Source organism: Carassius gibelio, chromosome B5 (assembly GCF_023724105.1).
Source record: "Carassius gibelio isolate Cgi1373 ecotype wild population from Czech Republic chromosome B5, carGib1.2-hapl.c, whole genome shotgun sequence".
Classification (NCBI taxonomy): Eukaryota; Metazoa; Chordata; class Actinopteri; order Cypriniformes; family Cyprinidae; genus Carassius; species Carassius gibelio.
In genome coordinates, this window is record NC_068400.1 from 22,815,783 (window position 1) to 22,835,635 (window position 19,853).

General features: G+C 38.4%; 5 protein-coding genes across 9 annotated transcripts; 1 reads left to right on the plus strand and 4 right to left on the minus strand.

The window, feature by feature from the left end:
- Positions 1–257: 257 nt before the first annotated feature.
- LOC127958261 (alpha-soluble NSF attachment protein) lies at positions 258–6,501 on the minus strand. 2 transcript variants are annotated; one of them, XM_052557066.1, is made up of 11 exons: positions 6,301–6,501; positions 5,464–5,543; positions 5,258–5,374; positions 5,095–5,141; positions 4,915–4,992; positions 4,289–4,344; positions 3,392–3,476; positions 3,214–3,318; positions 3,059–3,127; positions 1,542–1,592; positions 258–1,433 (listed from the first exon to the last, which is right to left on the minus strand). In XM_052557066.1, the coding sequence occupies exons 1-11, from the start codon at positions 6,396–6,398 to the stop codon at positions 1,332–1,334; spliced, it is 888 nt and encodes a 295-aa protein (XP_052413026.1). In that variant the 5' UTR covers positions 6,399–6,501; the 3' UTR covers positions 258–1,331. The 2 variants fall into 2 exon arrangements, with proteins under 2 accessions (XP_052413026.1, XP_052413027.1); XM_052557067.1 differs by lacking the exon at positions 6,301–6,501 and adding an exon at positions 5,633–5,780.
- LOC127958255 (zinc finger BED domain-containing protein 4-like) lies at positions 5,623–12,160 on the plus strand. Of its 4 annotated transcripts, none has more exons than XM_052557060.1 (3): positions 5,802–5,913; positions 7,811–7,865; positions 8,047–12,160. In XM_052557060.1, exon 3 carries the CDS (start codon positions 8,049–8,051, stop codon positions 10,722–10,724), a length of 2,676 nt encoding a protein of 891 aa, XP_052413020.1. In that variant the 5' UTR covers positions 5,802–5,913; positions 7,811–7,865; positions 8,047–8,048; the 3' UTR covers positions 10,725–12,160. The 4 variants fall into 4 exon arrangements, with proteins under 4 accessions (XP_052413017.1, XP_052413020.1, XP_052413018.1 ...); XM_052557059.1 differs by lacking the exon at positions 5,802–5,913 and adding an exon at positions 6,775–6,796; XM_052557057.1 differs by lacking the exon at positions 7,811–7,865 and having other exon boundaries at positions 5,623–5,913.
- An 84-nt stretch (positions 12,161–12,244) lies between these two features.
- On the minus strand, positions 12,245–14,713 carry znf541 (zinc finger protein 541). Its single transcript, XM_052557069.1, has 7 exons — positions 14,558–14,713; positions 14,234–14,337; positions 14,084–14,159; positions 13,898–13,986; positions 13,391–13,507; positions 13,192–13,283; positions 12,245–12,875 (listed from the first exon to the last, which is right to left on the minus strand). The coding sequence occupies exons 1-7, from the start codon at positions 14,637–14,639 to the stop codon at positions 12,824–12,826; spliced, it is 612 nt and encodes a 203-aa protein (XP_052413029.1). The 5' UTR covers positions 14,640–14,713; the 3' UTR covers positions 12,245–12,823.
- A 126-nt stretch (positions 14,714–14,839) lies between these two features.
- On the minus strand, positions 14,840–17,192 carry LOC127958174 (zinc finger protein 541-like). Its single transcript, XM_052556975.1, has 3 exons — positions 16,983–17,192; positions 16,543–16,882; positions 14,840–14,889 (listed from the first exon to the last, which is right to left on the minus strand). The coding sequence occupies exons 1-3, from the start codon at positions 17,043–17,045 to the stop codon at positions 14,840–14,842; spliced, it is 453 nt and encodes a 150-aa protein (XP_052412935.1). The 5' UTR covers positions 17,046–17,192.
- Positions 17,193–18,236: 1,044 nt separating this feature from the next.
- LOC127958175 (uncharacterized) lies at positions 18,237–19,627 on the minus strand. The gene is made up of 3 exons (XM_052556976.1): positions 18,640–19,627; positions 18,516–18,562; positions 18,237–18,246 (listed from the first exon to the last, which is right to left on the minus strand). Exons 1-3 carry the CDS (start codon positions 19,621–19,623, stop codon positions 18,237–18,239), a joined length of 1,041 nt encoding a protein of 346 aa, XP_052412936.1. The 5' UTR covers positions 19,624–19,627.
- Positions 19,628–19,853: the final 226 nt, after the last annotated feature.

Consider the following 19,853-nt stretch of genomic DNA (forward strand, 5'->3'; position numbering starts at 1 on the left):
CACCACCCAAAACGGGTACCCCAGTGGGCCTGAAATCACAGAGGCCCTGGACCCCAGTGTGGAGGAAGAGCAGGCTTTGAAAGCAGCCCAGGATGAGACAGAGGATCTGGAAGATGAGGAGGAAGATTAAAACAGACAAAAATAAAGCTGCTTCAGAAGGTGAATTGATGGCCAGATGCTTAAAGGTTTATATGTACAGTACATTGCTCTTTGTATGTATGCCCACATTGTTGAAATATAAATACTCAACAAAAATGGAGGGGATCAAATAATTTATTAACTTTCTAAATCAGTTTAACATAGATTTAGATGAATTCATGCATGTTTCCACTGCTTGCCTCCAAACATTATACTTCGGGTTACACTTAATGTTTTGAAACATTAAGCTTATTCTGCCATGCTTTTTCCATGCTTAAGTTCCTGTATTGTTCATGACTAGTCATAAGCATCTGAACATGTATGTAGATGAAACGGTCAACACAAAAAGCATTGAATTGTAAAATGTAATAACTTAATAAATAAGAAGCCTAATCATTTAAGTTAATTGTTAATTTTAGATAACAAACAATATGACTTTTAATGATGAGCCTATTGTGATACATCAATAAATTAAACTCAGCTGATATTAGCTTAAGAAGAAGTAAAACATTTCCATGCCAAGCTGGTTCCTCAGGTATTTCATTTACTATACATTCATTAACCAGTCCACCTTCAGACAGAGTGGAAAGAGGACTGATAAATCCTCACGTCATAGAGTCCTGCCAAATAAATGACCATTCTCGTGTTGGTACAACAAAACTAAATAACGTAAGCTAAATGTATTATATATATATAAAAAAATGATTTAAGATCTATTTCTCCTCCATAGAGGAAAACAAATACAGCAATTAGTACTGTTTCAGCTGATTCAAGCTGATCATCACAGTTACACAGTTCTGCACAAATCTAGAATTATCTTCACTAATAATACTACTAAATATGGACACAAGCCTTGTGACTTGGTGTGTATCAAATGAAAATCAAATGATAATTTATAACCATTAATAAAATAATAATAAATAAAGCAACTACTGAAGATGCAGAAGCATGAACGCAAATGGTAACAAAATAATGAGATTTAGGCATTTACCCTTGTAACCTAAATTCAACCTAAATGTCATTCTAGAAGACCGTGTTCTTTAGGATGAAATTTAAATTTCTTTAGTAGGATTTGGGGTGACCTTTATTTTCACATATGTGAATAAATAATAAAGATGGTAAGAAAAGGAAGGTAGGAATCACTGTTAAGTGAGAGAAAGAATTGGAAATGAGCTTGGAATCATGAGTTCACATTAGCGAAGGTCATTCTCCTCGTCCTGAATGGTCTTCTTGATTCTTAGTAACATAGTGGTCTGCCACTGATCAAGCCGTGTGATGGAGTCAAATTCCCTTACCTTATGAAATAAAAGAAATCCAGAATTTAGATGAACAAATTCATGAATTAACTACCACAGTTAATGTGTGTGCAGTGAATTATGAAACAAAATACTAAGAAAACTTACAGCATCAGCATATGCATCAATATTCTGCTCTTCATGTGCATCAATAAGTTTCTGTTTAGTGTGAAATGCAGAAACTTAAATTGTGATTGATTACTTTGTATAAAGTCTCACAAAATGACTCTGAACTACTTTTCAAAAGTTTGGGGTTGGTACGAGTTTTATGTAAATCATTACTTGTTTTATTCAGCAAGGAACCATTGAATTGATCAAAAGTATCAGCAAAGACTCATTATTACAAAATATCTATTGCAACTTAAAGGGGTGGTTGACTGTTTTTTTCTAGGCTTGATTGTGTTGATGGGGTGCAATCTAACATGCGTTTATGCTTTGTTTTGTTTTTTAAATGCATTCCTTTTTTTTTTTTACATAATTTATCTTAATTCCACACTGATCTGTCCCTTCTCTAACAAATGCCTCAATTTATTTCCTGTTTTTATGAAGCCCCTCCCTCAGAAATACACGGTGGGCTGAGATTGGTCAGCTGGCTCAGTGTGTTTTGATTCGCTAAACCACATCTAGAGCCCAAGTATAGGTCTCTGCAGGAAAGTAATGGGAGTTACTAGATCAAGGTGTTTTTACACCATGATACCTGATTGGTTAATGTAACAGTGACGTTAGGTTTAGGGGTGGGGTTGGGTAAGGGGGATCATTATTCAGGGCTCCGTATGTTGGATCTGCTAACTGATCTGACGATCTGAATGAGAGAGAGAGAGATGCAGACAGGGCGATGCGAGGAACAGGATTTGAAAACCGCTGATTAAGAACACTGGTTTTAAACTTGCAAATCCATTAGAATCTTTAGAAGATAGAATCGTGATTCATCTGCACAGATTTTTACGTGCACACCTATTTTTCTCTTCCTCTTCTCTAAAGCAGCAGAACATGGCCTCGCCTCCTTTGTTGCGTGTTCCTGGGGGCGGGGTTTATCTGGGTTTGTGATGTAACAGATCCGGGAAGAAGCTCTTTTAGTCCCTTACCAGCTGTTTTTGTAGGCATTAAATGGCCAGAATTTTAAAAGATGATATCTCTGTTTGCATTGAACTTTCAGCACTGCAACTTTGCAGATATTATTTATGCTCAAACAGCAACATTACAAACTTACTAACGTTAAAAAAGTGAAATCCCAATCAACCACCACTTTAAAGAATACATAAAAAATGTTAATGGTTTCCACATATTAAGTGGAAATTAAATATCCACAATATTAAGTAGCACAACTGTTTTCAACATTGATAATACGAAATGAGCAGCAAATAAGCGTTTAATGATTTCTGAAATGATTTTTTTTTTTACTATATTTTCACAATGTCTTTTTTTTTTACAGCATCAAAAAAAAATCTTACCAACTCCATCCTTTCAAATACAAAGCAATAAGACATTAAATAGATGCAATGGAAACCTAAAAGATAAGGATTTGTGCAATGCATCCACCTTCCGTCTCTGAGATCTGAGATCACAATTCTGTTCTATAGAAGAATCTTCAAGTATCTAAATGTATTGGCAAGAATGACTCCAACCTTAAGAAGTTTGCATTCTCTAGCATCTGAGAAGGCTGGATACATTTCTTCATACTTCTGTACAGCCAGCTATTGAAGAGAACAAGGGTTAAATAAAGAGAAAGTTACAAGTCATTGTAAATGTTTTCAGATTGGGAAGGGAGTAAATCAGTAACCTTGCAGTTGAGCATATCCATGCAGAAGTGACACAGAGCTGCTTTGAAGAAATGGTCTTTAGCACCATACCTCAGCAAAGTAGTGTCCATGGAGTAAGTCCCAATCTGAGCAGACAACATGAATGATGAATGAGACAAATGAACACAGCTTTTCGACAGAAGATTAAATCACACAGACCTGCTCAAATATTTCACTGGCTTTCTGGTACTGCTCCATCTGAGCTGCATAGGTTGCCACTTTGAGAAGACATTTGTTGGCTGCACTAAAGAGAGAGAGAGAGTTAATTTAGTTTAATAATACAAAATTATCATTCATCATAAAAAATCATTTAATTACAACACAGCTTTGTGATCAAACCTAAGTTGTTCTACAATACTTATCAACACTGATAAAGGCTGTATCCAAAATCGCCCCTTATACCCTCATTCACTATTCTCTTAATTAGTCCATTCAGTTCACTTGAAGGAGTGAATGAAAACGACTCTGCCGCTTTAGCATAGTTCGCTTGCTGTAATAATAATCATTAGAAATGGGGAGGTCCAGTAGAGAGACTAAAGGAATAATCTTGAACTGTGTCACATAAATTATGTATATAAACCCTAGTTAAACTATTTAACAGTCAATTTACAATCAATTTGTACATGTGCATTTGTACATTTCGTTAACTGAATCGTGAGGCAATCAGCTGTTACACCCAACAGTAAGAAAGAGAAGGGCTTCAAATGATATTTTTCGGGTTACATCGACAATTTTGAGTGTGAGTATTCTCATGCTATATACGAATAGTGATTCTAGCTGTCTCCGTTCTGACAGTTCATACCTGTCTATGCATTATTTTTATTTATTTATTTATTCTGCGCACAACTCTCACAGTGCATTCATTATGTGTCATCTTCAGCCGTTGATTGTACATCGGTTCTACACTCCTTTTTGGCAGCGCATTGTGGGATTGAATGATGCACTCCACTCGAGAATGCCCTCTATGGTTTCGGACACCACTTAAAATGACTATCCCCTCAAAAAGTACCCTATTTGAGGGTATAGGGGGCGATCTCGGATACAGCCAAAGAGTACCTGGTGGACTCCTCCCCTTTGTAATAATCTGCTGCCTGTTCATAATGAGAGATGGCCTGTAAACAAATAAACATAAGTATTCTGGTCACAAATAATAGCAATTTAACAATTAATGTTTCATGAAGGGCTCTTATTTTGGTCATTATGGTATCATCTGGATGTATTAAAAACACTACTTTTTAAATGTAAACATTTGATTTTTTTCTAAACATTACTACACTGCAAATATAACTGTTTTCTATTTTAATGTATTTTAAAATGTGATTTGCAAAGCTGAATTTTCAGCAGCCACTACTCCAGTCTTCAGCATCACACGATACTTCAGAAATCAGTCTAATATGCTGCTCAATAAACTTGTATTATATCAATACTAAAAATAGTTATTTTGGTCAGCACTCTGTGATGAACAGTAACATAAGAGCATTTATTTGAAATAGAAAAACTTTGTAACAAACATATTTACTTTTATTTGATCATACACCCTTTTCTGAATAAAAGTATTGTTTTTATATTTGACCCCAAACGTTTGAGAGGTAGAGTATTTTTATACTCATACTGACGATATTGATCTGAGCCACTTATTGATAAATGTGTACATTTACATAAATAGTCCTCTTCCCACTTACTTTATCTATGTCCAGTAACTCAGATTCATAGATTTCAGCAATTGATATGTGGTGTTTCGCTGCAATGTTGAAACGTCCCTGTGGAAACAGGTTCGTAACTTAAAAAAATCCCTAATCAGAAAAGTGTATTACCATGCTGAATTGTTTTTGAATGCTTAAATTTGACTTAATTTCTCTCACCATGTCTGTGTAGATGTCAATGGCCTGACAGAAACAGCTTATGGCCTCTGTGTAGAAAAGTTGCAGAAAAGCCATTATAGAATTCCTTCTTTTGAATTACAGACACTCAGGCTACATAAGGAGAGATTTTTATTGTTCATAATGTAAACAACGTTAGTTGTACCTTGAGGATCAGCCTTTTTGAATGCATTGCCAGCATCAAGAAAGTTCACGGCTGCGTTGTGCTTGCTCTGCACCTGTAAATGCAGCTGTGCAGCTTTGCAGAAGGCATCTCCGGCAGCTTAGATAGAGGAACAAAGCAGCAGTACAAATGACACGTGCTTACTGAACACCCTCAAATGATGGTGCAAAAGTTGCTGTGTGTCGTACCACCCCAGTTCTTTGCCATTTTGAACATGTTGGCAGCTCTCGCGTACAAGTCACAGGCCTCCTCGACCTTGGAGGAACTCCTAGAATGAACAAAAGCAAGGGGAGGTTCATTCATGTAATTCATTGAAAACGATAGGAGGCGCTATCAGCAGCGGTCGCTTGCACTCACACAACGTGTTTCCAGACCTGATATGGCCAACATGAAGCAAGAGGAGTTGGAAATCAGTCCGAAAACACAGGCCCGATATTGCTCTGTAGCCTGGAAGTACTACATCAAGAATGAGAGCAATGCCACTGTTCACTGCAGGTTGTGTAAGACGGACTTTAAGTTCTCTTCGAATACAGCCAACATGATAAAACACCTGAGAGTGAAACATCGACTCAACATCCCCACTGTAGCCAACGGCGGAGAGAGACTGTGCACGGAAGAGCCCAACGAAGACAGAATGGGTGAGTTTCAGAAGTGTTAAATCGAGCTGCATGTCTCAGTGGGCAATAGTTTGGAGTTGTATATGGATGAACGCATTAAACGCACGCAACTCTGTTTATTATGATGCTTTATACGTGCAATGAAATGCTACTCGGCTAACTGGCTGATTTCACTTTTGTGCGATCTGGAAAAATAAACTCTGGTAGACTGATGACAGCTAAATGCGAACAGGATTGAATCACAAATAATGCAATCACGAAATGATTGCTTATCGATTATATGTGTTAATAGAAATTATATTTTAACATTGCTTGTTGCAAACGAATAGTATTTGATGCTTATTTTTTTGTAAGATTGTGATGTTAAAGATTTGCACATTCAATTTGAAACATCATTAATGGATTTACCCAAAAAACGATCCGAACAACGAATGTGACGTTTTCATTTTCTTGTCTGCCTCAGCCATGATGGCCATAGCTTCCTTTTCTTTTCCAGAATAATCCATTTTGATTAAATTTTAATCAGACTGTAGGGAATGATATCCAAGCAATATCCCATTCACTTCGCCTGAAATGAAGTTATTTGTTTTATTGACACATCATGCGGAAAACGGAAGTAAATTCGCTAAGAACTCTGGGGATCGTCGCAAAATAGTTGTTTTCAAAATAACCGAAATGTGGTTTCTGCATTACAAATTATTAGTAGTTATCAGTTAATAATTGCATATTTATAATTTTGTAACAATTACTATATCATAAATACATGAGCAGAGTAGAGCAGTTATGATATATAAACGCGACGGATGTACATTTTTCGTTTCTCTTGTCTGTATACAACTTACCCTGGTTCCCTAGCGGCCACAGCGTGAGCACATCCAGTGTGCAGGTCGCAAACGAGCGGAAGGTTAGCAGGAATTCTGAGATTTTTTTACAAATGTTATTGGTAGTGTATTATTTCTTTTCCGACGAGAAAACAAATTAGTTGTAAAAGTCAGCATTGCGGAAGCGTGTGCTATTTATTGGTGGAAAGACAAGTGTTGAAAGCGAATGAAATCGTAAAGGCCCTTATGCTCGCCCGGAAGAACATCCAGTGATATTTGATGTGAATAATAGCGGATTTGTTTCATTAGTATCATATTGCATGGTTATCGTTCTCCGGCTAAACGATCTTGTAACGAGAAAGAGAGAGCTATACCTGACACGGAGTTAGTCTCTTAATACAAATCTTATCATTTTTCTAAATATTCCCGCGAAAAAACAAAACAAAGAAATGATTTGATTGTTCCGCTGTGACACGCTATACTTTTTGATAAACATTTACAACCTTTTTTTCTGGTATAATTATTATTTAAACGGTTTATCAAGTAACGTTAGTAGTAATAACCTAAGTTACTAAGTGGATGGTGTATTTGTAGTTTTAAAATAATTTCTCACAGTCAGACCTTTTGATATAAACGGCAAATAAGCCAAAAGGTGATGGACTTATGAAATTGTGTCAAGTTGTAGAATCAAATATATCAATATTCACCTTTCCCTCATCATACAATTGTGCTTTTATAGCTTTTCACTTTGTTGCATTTGGTATGCATTTTTTTGTGTTATGTGACAGTGTTCTACAACTGGCCACATCTGAGATAAAACAGTGGACTAGTATTTTAGGTATTTGGATTATAAACAAAACAAACTGCACATTGAAAGCTATATTTTAGCTGCAAAAACATCTTAAATTTATATTACCAAATAATTGTACAAGAGGTTTTGAGCAGCCACAAAAACATTTTTACAGTGATCACATAATCAGACCAAACTACTGTTTGTATATTTTAGCTAGACGTTTTCATTTTAATAGTTAAATAGCTTACATTTCTTTCTCTCTCTAAAACACACACAAAATGATTATAACAACTAATTTGTGCAGTGACTTGGACGGGTGAGGTGAGACACTTCAAGACAAAATATTAGAAAAGCTCTATGTGAGTATGTCACAGCATTAAAAAATGCTACAATCAAGTCAGAATATAAACAAGAAGACCGTGCTGATAATGCTATCTCTTTAGATTTACAAAGATTGTGTACAGTACTGGTGTTTCTGTACAATTGTGATATTTTGTTAACCCCAATTGTGACTTTTTTCCAAATTCTCTTTCACTACAGACATGGATCTCCCACCTCAAAGGCATCCTGGAAGTCACAACGGTCAAATTCTTCGTCGGAGAATGCACCGTTTTTTACCATTTTCTGATCGCCGCACATCAAAAGTGTGGAACCACTACACACAGTTAAGTCTGTATCGTGTTGAGTGCAACCACTGTAAAAGGCAGCTTTCCTTTCACAACAGCACTACTTCCATGAGAGAACACTTGGGACGCAAACACAGCATTCGGGAAGGAGCCGTTCCCCCTCACAACACAGCAGGCATCCCCACTCCTGCAGCATTGCATTCTCACATTCAGACCTCTTTACATGGTAACAGATGTAACACCACAGGCAATGCTCCATTTCAACAAGTGCTACCTGTTACTGTCAAGGAGGAGCAAGAAGAAATACTGGCAGCTGATATGGTGGAGACCAAACCTGCCCGGACAACATATGCCCCTGATTGTGCAGCAGGAAGTGGTGCTTCCAGTTCAAACGCCATTGTACACCAAGAAACAGATTTGGGCTGCCTAATGTATAATTTTCCTGCAGGGGAGATGAGCGGCACTGCTGGAGGCAGCAGCAACCGCAGTGGCACAAGGGCCTGCAGCAACAAGCGAGCAGAGGTATTGACCGATCTTATCTTGGAAATGGTCTTCAGAGACCTTCAGCCGTTGTCTGTGGTGGAAGAAAGAGGGTTCAAGCTCTTACTGAGTTGCCTAGAGCCTAACTACCCTGTGCCTTCTCCATCTCTGCTTGGAAGTCTACTTTGGCATCGCTACCACAACCTCAAGCAATGCCTTCAGCAGCATCTACAGGCAAGTCTAGCTTCTCACTGTCTGACCCTCTGCACTGAATACTGGCGATCCGTAGATGGGTGTGGGGTTGATGGGGATGGTCAGTACTACCTTACAGTCAGTGCTCATTTTGTCGACTCTCACTGGCGCCTGGCTCGTTGTGTGCTCGAGACCCGACCGGTAGCAGAATTTAAAGGAAACCCTTCTGAGAAAGGGCAAGCGAGCTTTGCGGACACCTTGAGAGCAGTCCTCTCTGAGTTCCAGCTTCCAGAAAACTTTGTTTTCTGTGTCGTGCATGACACCCCCAGTGGATCTGAGTCCAGAGGGCAGGACAATATGGCCATTGATCAGGAATATCAGCAAGAATTTGCTGGACCCAGCCATCCTCCTCCGGGCAATCTTCCAGAGGGATGGGCACCACTGCTTTGTGCAGGACAAGCCCTGAAACTCTGTGTCCAGGAAGGACTTTGTGTGGAGACTGTCAGACAAGCTCTGACAGATGCTCGTGCCATCGTCCTACATTTCCAGCACGATGTGAATGCTTCTACAGCACTGAGTCAGAAAGCAGAGGCTGTTAATAAACAGTCTGCATGCCTGGTTTTGAATGATCCAGAGCGCTGGACCACTGCCATTGAGATGTGCGAAAGTCTGCTGGAGCTGAAATGGGTAATAAGCTCTGTCCTAGAGGAGCAAAAAGTAGCAACAAATCTGGCAGATCACCAGTGGCGTCTTGTACATGAACTGGTTCCCGTGCTCAAAACAGTTCGCATTGCAGCATCGTTTTTGAGTGAGGACATCAATGGACCCATTTCAGCCCTAATGCCGTGCCTGCAAGGAGTGTCTCGGCTCCTGGGAAAGAAAATTGCAGAGTGCACCTGTCCAGTGGTTAGGGGAGTTATGGAGAGAATTCGTGCTGGTATGGACAAACGTTGGAGTCTGAGTGATGAAGATGCTCTTTTGGACTGCCCTGCTGTATTGTCCTCATTTCTGGACCCGCGTTTTAAAGAGTTGCGGTTTCTTAGCCCACATGCTCGCAGCAAGTTGCATGACAAAGTGAAAGAGCTGCTATCTGTTCAGGCTTTCACAAGTAACGAAGGAATGAATGGAGAGAGGAGACAAAGCATGGAAATGGAAGAGCCTGTGGATGAACATGGAGAACCTGCAGATTTTGGATTGGATGATCCTTTGCCAATTCCTGCAATGGCTTCTTTAGATTCTCCAGAATCAGTTGGATCGGCAGAGGAAGGTGACAGCGTTGAGCTACAGCCGAGTGAGCCCTCTGTTGCTGTATCATCTCCAGAACAGGTCAATGAAAACACGCTTGAGGTTGGATCACCTTTCAAGAATGCCAGTGACCGTAAAAGACGTTCTAGCGGGACCAGTATGACCTCGCCACTGAGAGGGGATTTACATCTCACGCCTCGTATACGGATGAGTCCTCTTCCGCAGAGTATGTACGATATTCTTCTGGGCGAGGATCCTACTGAGCGAATGCCAGAGATTCACCAGCAGTTGGAGAATTACATAGCAGAGCCACTTTGCCGACGAAGTCTCTCACCCCTGCAATGGTGGCGCAACAAGGAGCATCGCTTTCCTGCTGTGGCCAGACTGGCACGGAAATACTTGTCCATACCTGCAACTTCTGTGTCTGCCAATCGGGCCTTTGCCCCTAGGGAGTCCCCAGTGACCCAAAGAAGGGCCACACTGGGGTCTAAACACCTTGACCACATTTTGTTTCTTCATCAGAACACTGACTATGTGGATCTGCTGAAAGGTGGCACCTCTGCACGCGAAAATGAGCAATGGAACAGTGTCAGTGGAAACCAAAGCAGAGAAAGTCTTTACCAGACTCTAGTGTCCTATGAAAGTAAGGTTCGCGTGCCTGAGGAGGAGTCATGATCCCTGTTTATGTACATATGTACAAAGTCACATTGAAGGGATAGTCACCCAAAAATATAAATGCTGTCATCATTTACCCCCAATTTACTCACCCTTACTAAAAAATACAATGGAAGTCAATGGGGACCACAACTGTTTTGTTAAAGGAATAGTTCACCCCAAAATGAAAATTTTGTCATTAATTACTTACCTTAATGTCATTCCAAACCTTTAAGACATCTGTTCATCTTTGGAATACTAATTAAGATATTCTTTATGAATTCTGAGAGCTCTCTGACCCTCCTGTAGACAGCAATGTAATTAACACGATCAATGTCCAGAAATCTTGCAAGGACATCTGTAAAATAATCCATATGACATCAGGGGTTCAACCATAATTTTACTTTTTGTATGCAAAGAAAACATAAATAACGACTTAATTCAACAATGTTGTTGGAGAGTATCCACTGAATGTAAACAGTGTATTCTGTTCTGTCAGCTGTTGTTTACGCTTTGATTTGAACAAAAACAATGTATCCGCATGGCGTAGTTGACACAGAACAGCATATGCTGTTTACGTTCAGTTTTTGTTTTCTTTGCATACAAAAAGTCATCTCGTAGCTTCATAAAATTATGATTGAACTTGATGTTACATGGATTATTTTACTGATTTCCTTGCTTTAAGTGGTTTGGCATGGAGTGAGTAATGACAGAATTTTTTGGGTAACCTATCCCTTTAACCACATTCTTCAAAATATATTATTTTGTTCAACAGAAGAAAGAAATTCATACAGGTTTGAAATACCTGGTTATTTTAGACACAAGGGTTACGATTAATTCAGTTATACTACTATGTAAATAGGTTATGAAATAGCACATTCCTTTTACAAGGAATTTGTGACACTCATTTAATATAGTCTTTGGTCTCTAAGAGGTCTGAGGATTCGTTTAGTCATTGTCTTGTGACTTATGTAGATGTTTTACTAAATGTTGCCTAAATCTGTTTTACTACATTTTTAACTCGTCTCTAAAGCATTACTCAATTACGCAATATGAACAACCATGCTGCTGTTCTGAATGTCAGCGCGGCTGTGATTTGGTCAAAGAAAATCACTGCTGTACAGATATCAGGCCAACTTTGATCTTATGGAACACTTCAAATCAAATTTGGTCAATCAGTTTCCAGGCCAGAAAGTAACAGTTGTATTATTGATTCATTCAGCATATACTGTTAGTGTTACAATATTATTGTTACTTTACAGTGTTGTAGGCATTACATGGAATGCACTGTTAACCTCATGCATGCATTTCAACGTTACCACTTCCTCCTTTATACTTATGGGGGATATTATGTACATCCAAATGAGGTGTTAGTTATCTTTTTCAAACTTGCAACAGTAAAAATGTACAATGTATTCTATCGGTAGCATGTTCAGATTAAAGTGTCCTATGAAATATTCCGGAGTCTGTGAATAACCAATGGAAAAATTGTGTTTTTCAGTTCTCATTTATTTTGTATAACATATTTAACAGTACTAGAAAACATTTGTTCTATTAGAACAACAAAGTAATGCTTAGACAACCACACACAATGCAAACATGTTATGCATTGAGATTGTGGTATACATTGACATCATCAGCTGTTTTAATGGCATGGCAATTTAATAACCTTATTATAGGTTAAATGGATTGTAGATAATAAATGGAAAAATGAAAATAAGTAGAATTGTAAAACTATGTAGGTTTGTAAGGATTGGTAGTGACAAATCTGAACTGAGAGAACATTTTGAACACACATTTGTCAGTTGAACAAATACTGAAAATAAAAACCAAGAAATCCTTTTTATGAAACCCTGTCATTTTAAATACACCAGTCTGGTACATTTTAAAAACATCAAATACAACTAACTTTAGTGCCTTGTGCACCTCTTAAAATGTGAACAACAAAAACTACTTTAATTTGTCTGTTCTTTTGATGAGAACTTTATTTTGGATAAAATGTATGCCTAATTTAAAGGTCCATATTAATCGCTGGACAATGTGTTGATTATTTACTGTAGTTTAAAACACACTTCAGCACTTCACAAAGGATTTTTATTAAATACTGATTGGAATTGAGTTCACTTTAGTCTTCTGCTCTGACCTGAGGGGGAACTGTGGCTCTTCACACCTCTGGATTTAAAGGTAAAATTAGTGTCATTTTAAAATTTATTCATAGAATTATGGAATTCATGTCACAGCTGGGTTAGAACAAAAATCCCATAACGTACAAAAAATATCCAATATTACTATGAAGGAAAAACATAATCAGGATAGTCATAAATGTATTATTTTTAGCTTAACTACACAAAATGAAATATTTTCTGAGTGTGTTTTATACCCACCCACCCACACACACACACACACACACACACACACACACACATATATATATATATATATATATATATATATATTATATTTATATATATTTATATATGTCTCTAACCTGGCACACGACTCACTCTGAGCAGTTGTTGTCTTCTGTCCTGTGTTCCAAATGATCTGTTCAGGCTTGTGCTCTTCTGAGAATTTGAATGCCTTAATAATAAAATAGCAGTGCATGACAAATTTAATAAATATTTTTAGATGATGTATATTCAGATGTTATAACCGATCATGAATTCATTCACTGAAATGAAACTTACAGAGATCTCTCCACATTCATCCTTTTTATTTGAGGCTCGGACACATTGCTTGAACTTTTTCAGCTTCTTCATGTTATAGTAATATTCCACACACTGGGCTATTGATTTTGTCTGCATCTACATAGCAAACATCAATTTAGTATATTTAGAGAGAATTTCTTAAGCATGTAAAAACCATAGACCTTTCTTCGGGTGTTTAATCATAAACCCATGCGAAAATGATGAAAAAAGGACTCATTCTTTCAGAATTTTATAGTGTTTCAAACAAATCCCTTACCACAAAAATACTGCTTATCAGTGTGTTATTCATCCATTATCCTTTCTATTATGGATATGAATTATACATCAAATTTGTGCTATTATTCTAACCTATTAAATGTATGATTTCCACCCGTATATTGGTGAAATGGGAAAAGAACCATAGATTGAAATTGAGTGAGGGACACCCTTTGCCATAAAAAAATACAAATATTCATTTAGAAATAACTTTTTTCTGAAGTTTCATACCACATTATGAATCTGTTGAAAGTCCTTGTCATGTTCAACCAGAGCTTTCTTGAACACTTTCATCTCTTGCACTGTCCAGTGGTCTGACCCTGCCGATTACAATGAGTGACATCAAGTTCATGAAGGACTTATGAATTCTATATTATTCTTTATTATTAATTTTAATATACAGTAAAGAGTTTGTACCTGTGTAGTGGTAATCATTCAGAGGGTGCCAGGAGGTCCGAAAATCTCCTCTTATTAAGATTAAATCCAGTGCTGCCTGAGAGTTGAATAAGTGAGCCTTAATAAACAAATATCTATAAATTTCACACTCTGTATGATGAATAAACTCACCATTATGTTTCCCTGAACTTCATGAAGGCTGTGTAGAGCGAATTCAAGGTTGGTGCCTCCTCCTGGTAGCAAACTGGAACAGCACATGTCTAACAGCTCTTTGACTGAAACACAAAGGACCAAGTGTGATCATTTTAACCCTTTACACATTCTTAAAGAATAAAAGTCTACACGTTGTAAATTGCAACCTTATGTAAAATTTGAATGTATGATAATTACATTTTGTGAAACTTGGGCACAGCCAGTAGTTTAAACAGTGATTCTTGATCATTTTGACTTCATTTAAACTATTTTTTTTTAGTAAGAGTGTGTGTTGGTGTTTACCCCTCTGTTGTGTTTCTGTGTTAGTAGAGAGATCTTTCCAAGGAGTCCAGACAAGTTGAGCGGGGTGTTCTTCATACAGCATGTACAGCGTGTCCCGCACTGGGGGGATCTCTGCTTGAAACCGTGAACCCACATTTATCCTTCTAAAGGACACAGAGAAATTTAAACAAAAGCATGATCATCTGTATCTAGGTAATTCATTCTAATTTTTAACTGTAATAATCAGTCTAACTTGGTGGACTAATTAAAAACCTAAATATTATGAAAGAATTTATGACGAACTCACGGTTGTATGTTGATGGCTGTGTTGTCGATTGGGAAGGCGACACCATCTGTGGGGTTTCAAAGTTAAAATTATTTGGCAAGAAATTGGAGCTACAATAAAAAGCATTTATTTTTCAGTTCTGTACAAAAGTTAACTTAATCAGTAAATACAGGTGCTGGTCATATAATTAGAATATCATCAAAAAGTTGATTTCACTAAATCCCTTCAAAAAATGAAACTCGTATATTATATTCATTCATAACACACAGACTGATATATTTCAAATGTTTATTTTAATTTTGATGATTATAACAGACTACTAAGGAAAATCCCAAATTCAGTATCTCAGAAAATTAGAATATTACTTAAGACCAGTACAAAGAAAGGATTTTTAGAAATCTTGGCTAACTGAAAAGTATGAAAATGAAAAGTATGAGCATGTACAGCACTCAATACTTAGTTGGGGCTCCTTTTGCCTGAATTACTGCAGCAATGTGGTGTGGCATGGAGTCGATCAGTCTTTGGCACTGCTCAGGTGTTATGAGAGTCCAGGTTGCTCTGATAGTGGCCTTCAGCTCTTCTGCATATTTGGCATCTTCCTCTTCACAATACCCCATAGATTTTCTATGGGGTAAGGGTCAGGCGAGTTTGCTGGCCAATTAAGAACAGAGATGCCATGGTCCTCGAACCAGGTACTGGTAGCTTTGGCACTGTGTGCCAGGTGACAAGTCCTGTTGGAAAATGAAATCTGCATCTCCATAAAGTTGGTCAGCAGCATGAAGTGCTCTTAAACTTCCTGGTATATGGCTGCGTTGACCTTGGACCTCAGAAAACACAGTGGACCAACACCAGCAGATGACATGGCACCTCAAACCATCACTGACTGTGGAAACTTTACACTGGACCTCAAGCAACATGTATTGTGTGCCTCTCCTCTCTTCCTCCAGACTCTGGGACCCTGGTTTCCAAAGGAAATGCAAAATTTACTTTCATCAGAGAACATAACTTTGGACCACTCAGCAGCAGTCCAGTCCTTTTTGTCTTTAGACGCTTCTGAAGCTGTCTGTTGTTCAAGAGTGGCTTGACACAAGGAATGTGACAGCTGAAACCCATGTCTTGCATACATCTGTGTGTAGTGGTTCTTGAGTTTTGTTTCACAATCCTCTCCAGGGTGCGATTATCCCAATTGCTTGTACATCTTTTCCTTCCCTTTGCCTCTCTATTAATGTGCTTGGACACAGAGCTCTGTGAACAGCCAACCTCTATTGCAATGACCTTTTGTGTCTTGCCCTCCTTGTGCAAGTTGTCAATGGTCGTCTTTTGGACAACTGTCAAGTCAGCAGTCTTCCCCATGATTCTGTAGCCTACAGAACTAGACTGAGAGACCATTCAAAGGCTTTGCAGGTGTTTTGAGTTAATTAGCTGATTAGAGTGTGGCACCAGGTGTCCTCAATATTGAATCTTTTCACAATATTCAAATTTTCTGAGATCCTGAATTTGGGATTTTCCTTAGTTGTCAGTTATAATTCTCAAAATTAAAAGAAATAAACATTTGAAATATATCAGTCTGTGTGTAATGAATGAATATAATATACAAGTTTCACTTTTTGAATGGAATTAGTGAAATAAATCAACTTTTTGATGATATTCTAATTATATGACCAGCACCTGTATAGGTTGGACATTGAGTCAAAGCTAAAATCCTGGGTTTAGTGCTCACCAAAGGTGCTGGGTAGAGATGAGCATGGCTGATGTTGCGGTAGACTTTTAGAATAGAGGCCTGTCCCTGAACGGAGAGGGCTCAGCATAGGCTGAGGGGTGTACGGTGGGGGATGAAAACTAGGGCTCAGCGGGTGGTCTGACAGATATTTTGGCGAGCGCAGCTGGCTGGGGTAAACACCTATGCCACAGCTTCTCTGCAAACCTTGGGTTTCCTTATGATCGGTGCATTGTGGGGAAGATAGAAGAGGCAGAGGTGGACTGGGGATGATGAGGCAGTTTAAAGGGTCAAGATGACAAGAACTCCTAGATGCACCTTTACGAGTCTGTGACCTCTTGGCCTAGGGAAGACAGAAACTTTGAACTCTGAACAATGATAACAAGTCATCATGGCATATCCAATGTATATTGGTATTATATTGTAATCTACTACAACATTACTTGTTGTGTGGAAGCTTGGGGGCCTAAAATGTTTGTCACAGAGACTGGGACAGACACAGGCATGATCAATGGGGACAGGTCTGTTCCTTTGGACTTTTGTCCTGAATCCCTCTTCTGTCCATCATCCTGTGACAAAAAATAGACAAGTTTCAATGTAAGTACTGTGCTTATCACAATGATACTTAAGTTAATGTTAGCACCAGTGTTGAAGTGGATGATTGTGAATCATGTCCCTCCTTTGTTCCAACAACTTCTTGAGAACATGAGGGCTGCGATGGAGCTCTACGAACAGATGAAGTTCTTTTATATGTTCTACAGAGAAACAAACCAGAGTAAACTCAACTGTTTTTTCATAGATCTGCTGATTCAGAATATCTTTGTGAAATTCTTGTGTTAGGTCTGCTAGCAAACATACAATACCACAGTGAAAGCAACTCTTCAAAAGCAATAGTTTTCCAGAGAATTGTGTCATTTGTCATAGCGTTAAATCATAAACAAACAAATAGACTTTCATGGCACTCTTTTCTAGTGACTAGCACCTGTCATGCTCCAAAACTGACGAAAAAGCTCTTTAAAAGTAACATAAAAGACTGAATTGCAATAGTCTTCCCACAGTTGTGGAAACCACAAAATAACAGCAAATTATACAATTGTGATAAAAAAAAAAAAGTAATCCAAAATGATCTTTTGATATATATTTTTATGCTTTTTCAGTGTTCTAAAATTTTACATTTAACTAGTGGTCAACCGATATAGTTTTTTTTTTTTTTTTGACTGCCGATGCCAATGCCGATATCTTGGAAAGCAGGGGGCCGATGGCCTATGTGTGTGTATATATATATTTTTTAAATTCATATTCAAGTAATCTGAAATCATTTGACAACGGATAAAAAAATAAATGTATCAAATAAACATACTTTAGATGACAAAGCACACAGTGAAAATTAAAGTGGGCGAATGCATAAAGTGCGCATTCAATTAACACAAGCCGACCGTCACACAGAGAACACGTGATCATGCTGGATGGACACTTCACAAGATCTCACAGCTGGATTAGACAAAGTTTGCTAGGTTTGTGAAATTAAATGTTCATTAGTCATTCAAAGATTTGTTTAAATGAAATAAATGCGTATGCGTATTATAATGTTTGCCTTTCTATTAATAAAATAAAAGCAATCATTATAATACTTATTTTATACATTAATTCCTTTGTTTAACAGTTATATCTGATTATTAGGCAGACTTCTATTCATATTAGACAGAACTGTTAATGACAACGACAAACAAGAGAGAGAGATAGAGAGAGTGTGAGCACTATGTGCGCTCAGGCACTGCCTTTCTCAGCGCCATCAAAATAAAAGTCCCACCTCGAACACATCAGCCAAGCAGAAAATCTTATCGGCCGATGACAATATTTGAAAAATGCAAAATATTGTCCGATAAATCAGCCTTGGCAATATATCGGTCGACCACTACATTTGACTACTATATAGGTACATATTTGCCCTCATGTCAGTGTGATCGTTTTCTAACCTGCAACCAGCCTTCGGTTCCTCTCCTGTTGATTTTAAAACGGCCTCCTACATGATAAAATGTAAAACACTGATTATCAAAACACTGATTACGATGGCATATGAAAAAGTGCAATGTTGTGTACCTTTTGTAAAAACTGTTTTCCAAGGTAAGTGCTGAAGGATGCAAGTGCCACTTGACTTGGTGAGACAAGGTAGGAAGAGCGTGGTCGTGAACGTTTATGACAAGTGGGCAGAGGAACAGGCAGTGGAGGAGTTGGAACATCAGACAGGACATCCTTAGAGCAGGACTTCCTCTTCCTACTGTTGGTCAATGTTGCAGGAGGAGAATCAAGTACAGGATCGTCAAGATTACAGTCAGAATCACTCCTTGGTTCAGCAGGATAACTGAAACTGGAAAATGTGCGACGACGCTTTAACTTGCTCGGAGGTCTGGGCTCCTTCAGACTGTGTTTCAGCAGTATGGGACAATGCTGTTTGGGGGAAACTGAAGCTCGCTGCCTCACAGGGCAACTCATGCTGGTGGTAGGTGCCTCTCTGTTAGGCTGTAATGACAGCATCTCTTTCAATTCTTCTGGGTAAGGTTCAGGAAAATCGAAACCGGTTTCTAAACCGTGGACATCAAATGGGTTCCGTGAAACCACTGGATTTTTTTCAGTACCCAGAGTCCACTGGGTGGAGTTAAGCATTTTCTTGCTTTCTTTTACCTTATAACAGTCATTGGCAGACTCTAAAGTCCAGCTTTCTTGACATGTTGAATTTTGAACCTGAGAGGGATGGGCATCTTCTGCATGGTGCCCCATCCCAAGATCTCCTGTGTCATAAGAACCAAAGAGTTTTCCAGAATGACTGGGATTCTTTAGCACATGAGCTGAAACAGGCTTGGGTTGAGAGGTAAAGGGGTAGTCGGATGCAGTTAGATTAACAGTTGGCTCCCACGCTGAGGCCAGCAGGTCATAGTTGGAAGAGAGGTTGGAGGAGGATGAAGACATGAGGTGGACTCCGTGTCGAGAGGCACAGTGCTGTTTTAGGGAGTTTTTGTCATCATAGGTTTTGTGGCAGCCAGACTGAGTGCAGTTATAGCTCTTTCTCTTGTGGTGGGTCATCATGTGAGAAGTGCTGCAATGACACTGACAGTTATAAAATGTAAAAAAAAAAAAAGATTTCATACTCACTGCCATTCCAATTTCAACTGCCCACACTCTGTTTCAGTTTTCCTTTTTTTTTTCATTAATATGCAGTAAATTTACACTGGTTGCCATAGTAAGCGGGGCTCAAAAATGGATGGCCCCCTCACTCAAGGCATTTTGGGGTCAATTTTGTACATCTATGTACATGT

What these genes read in the sequence shown, in the direction of transcription:
- LOC127958255 (XM_052557057.1), top strand. Translation starts at nt 5,655, where the DNA reads ATGGCCAACATGAAGCAAGAGGAGTTGGAAATCAGTCCGAAAACACAG. An exon ending in GCCCAACGAAGACAGAATGG is followed by an intron (nt 5,914 to 8,046) that starts GTGAGTTTCAGA and finishes CTTTCACTACAG; the next exon opens with ACATGGATCTCCCACCTCAA.
- LOC127958261 (XM_052557066.1), bottom strand. Translation starts at nt 6,398, where the DNA reads ATGGATTATTCTGGAAAAGAAAAGGAAGCTATGGCCATCATGGCTGAG. An exon ending in AAAGGGGAGGAGTCCACCAG is followed by an intron (nt 3,477 to 4,288) that starts GTACTCTTTGGC and finishes CTCTCTCTTTAG; the next exon opens with TGCAGCCAACAAATGTCTTC. An exon ending in GAGAATGCAAACTTCTTAAG is followed by an intron (nt 1,593 to 3,058) that starts GTTGGAGTCATT and finishes CACACTAAACAG; the next exon opens with AAACTTATTGATGCACATGA.
- znf541 (XM_052557069.1), bottom strand. Translation starts at nt 14,639, where the DNA reads ATGCTGTATGAAGAACACCCCGCTCAACTTGTCTGGACTCCTTGGAAA. An exon ending in AAGTTCAGGGAAACATAATG is followed by an intron (nt 14,160 to 14,233) that starts GTGAGTTTATTC and finishes TTCAACTCTCAG; the next exon opens with GCAGCACTGGATTTAATCTT. An exon ending in TTCAACAGATTCATAATGTG is followed by an intron (nt 13,508 to 13,897) that starts GTATGAAACTTC and finishes TTTGCTATGTAG; the next exon opens with ATGCAGACAAAATCAATAGC.
- LOC127958174 (XM_052556975.1), bottom strand. Translation starts at nt 17,045, where the DNA reads ATGCCTGTGTCTGTCCCAGTCTCTGTGACAAACATTTTAGGCCCCCAA. An exon ending in CCCAAGCTTCCACACAACAA is followed by an intron (nt 16,883 to 16,982) that starts GTAATGTTGTAG and finishes TGTCTTCCCTAG; the next exon opens with GCCAAGAGGTCACAGACTCG. An exon ending in ATCTCTACCCAGCACCTTTG is followed by an intron (nt 14,890 to 16,542) that starts GTGAGCACTAAA and finishes GAAACCCCACAG; the next exon opens with ATGGTGTCGCCTTCCCAATC.
- LOC127958175 (XM_052556976.1), bottom strand. Translation starts at nt 19,623, where the DNA reads ATGATGACCCACCACAAGAGAAAGAGCTATAACTGCACTCAGTCTGGC. An exon ending in GAAAACAGTTTTTACAAAAG is followed by an intron (nt 18,563 to 18,639) that starts GTACACAACATT and finishes TTTATCATGTAG; the next exon opens with GAGGCCGTTTTAAAATCAAC.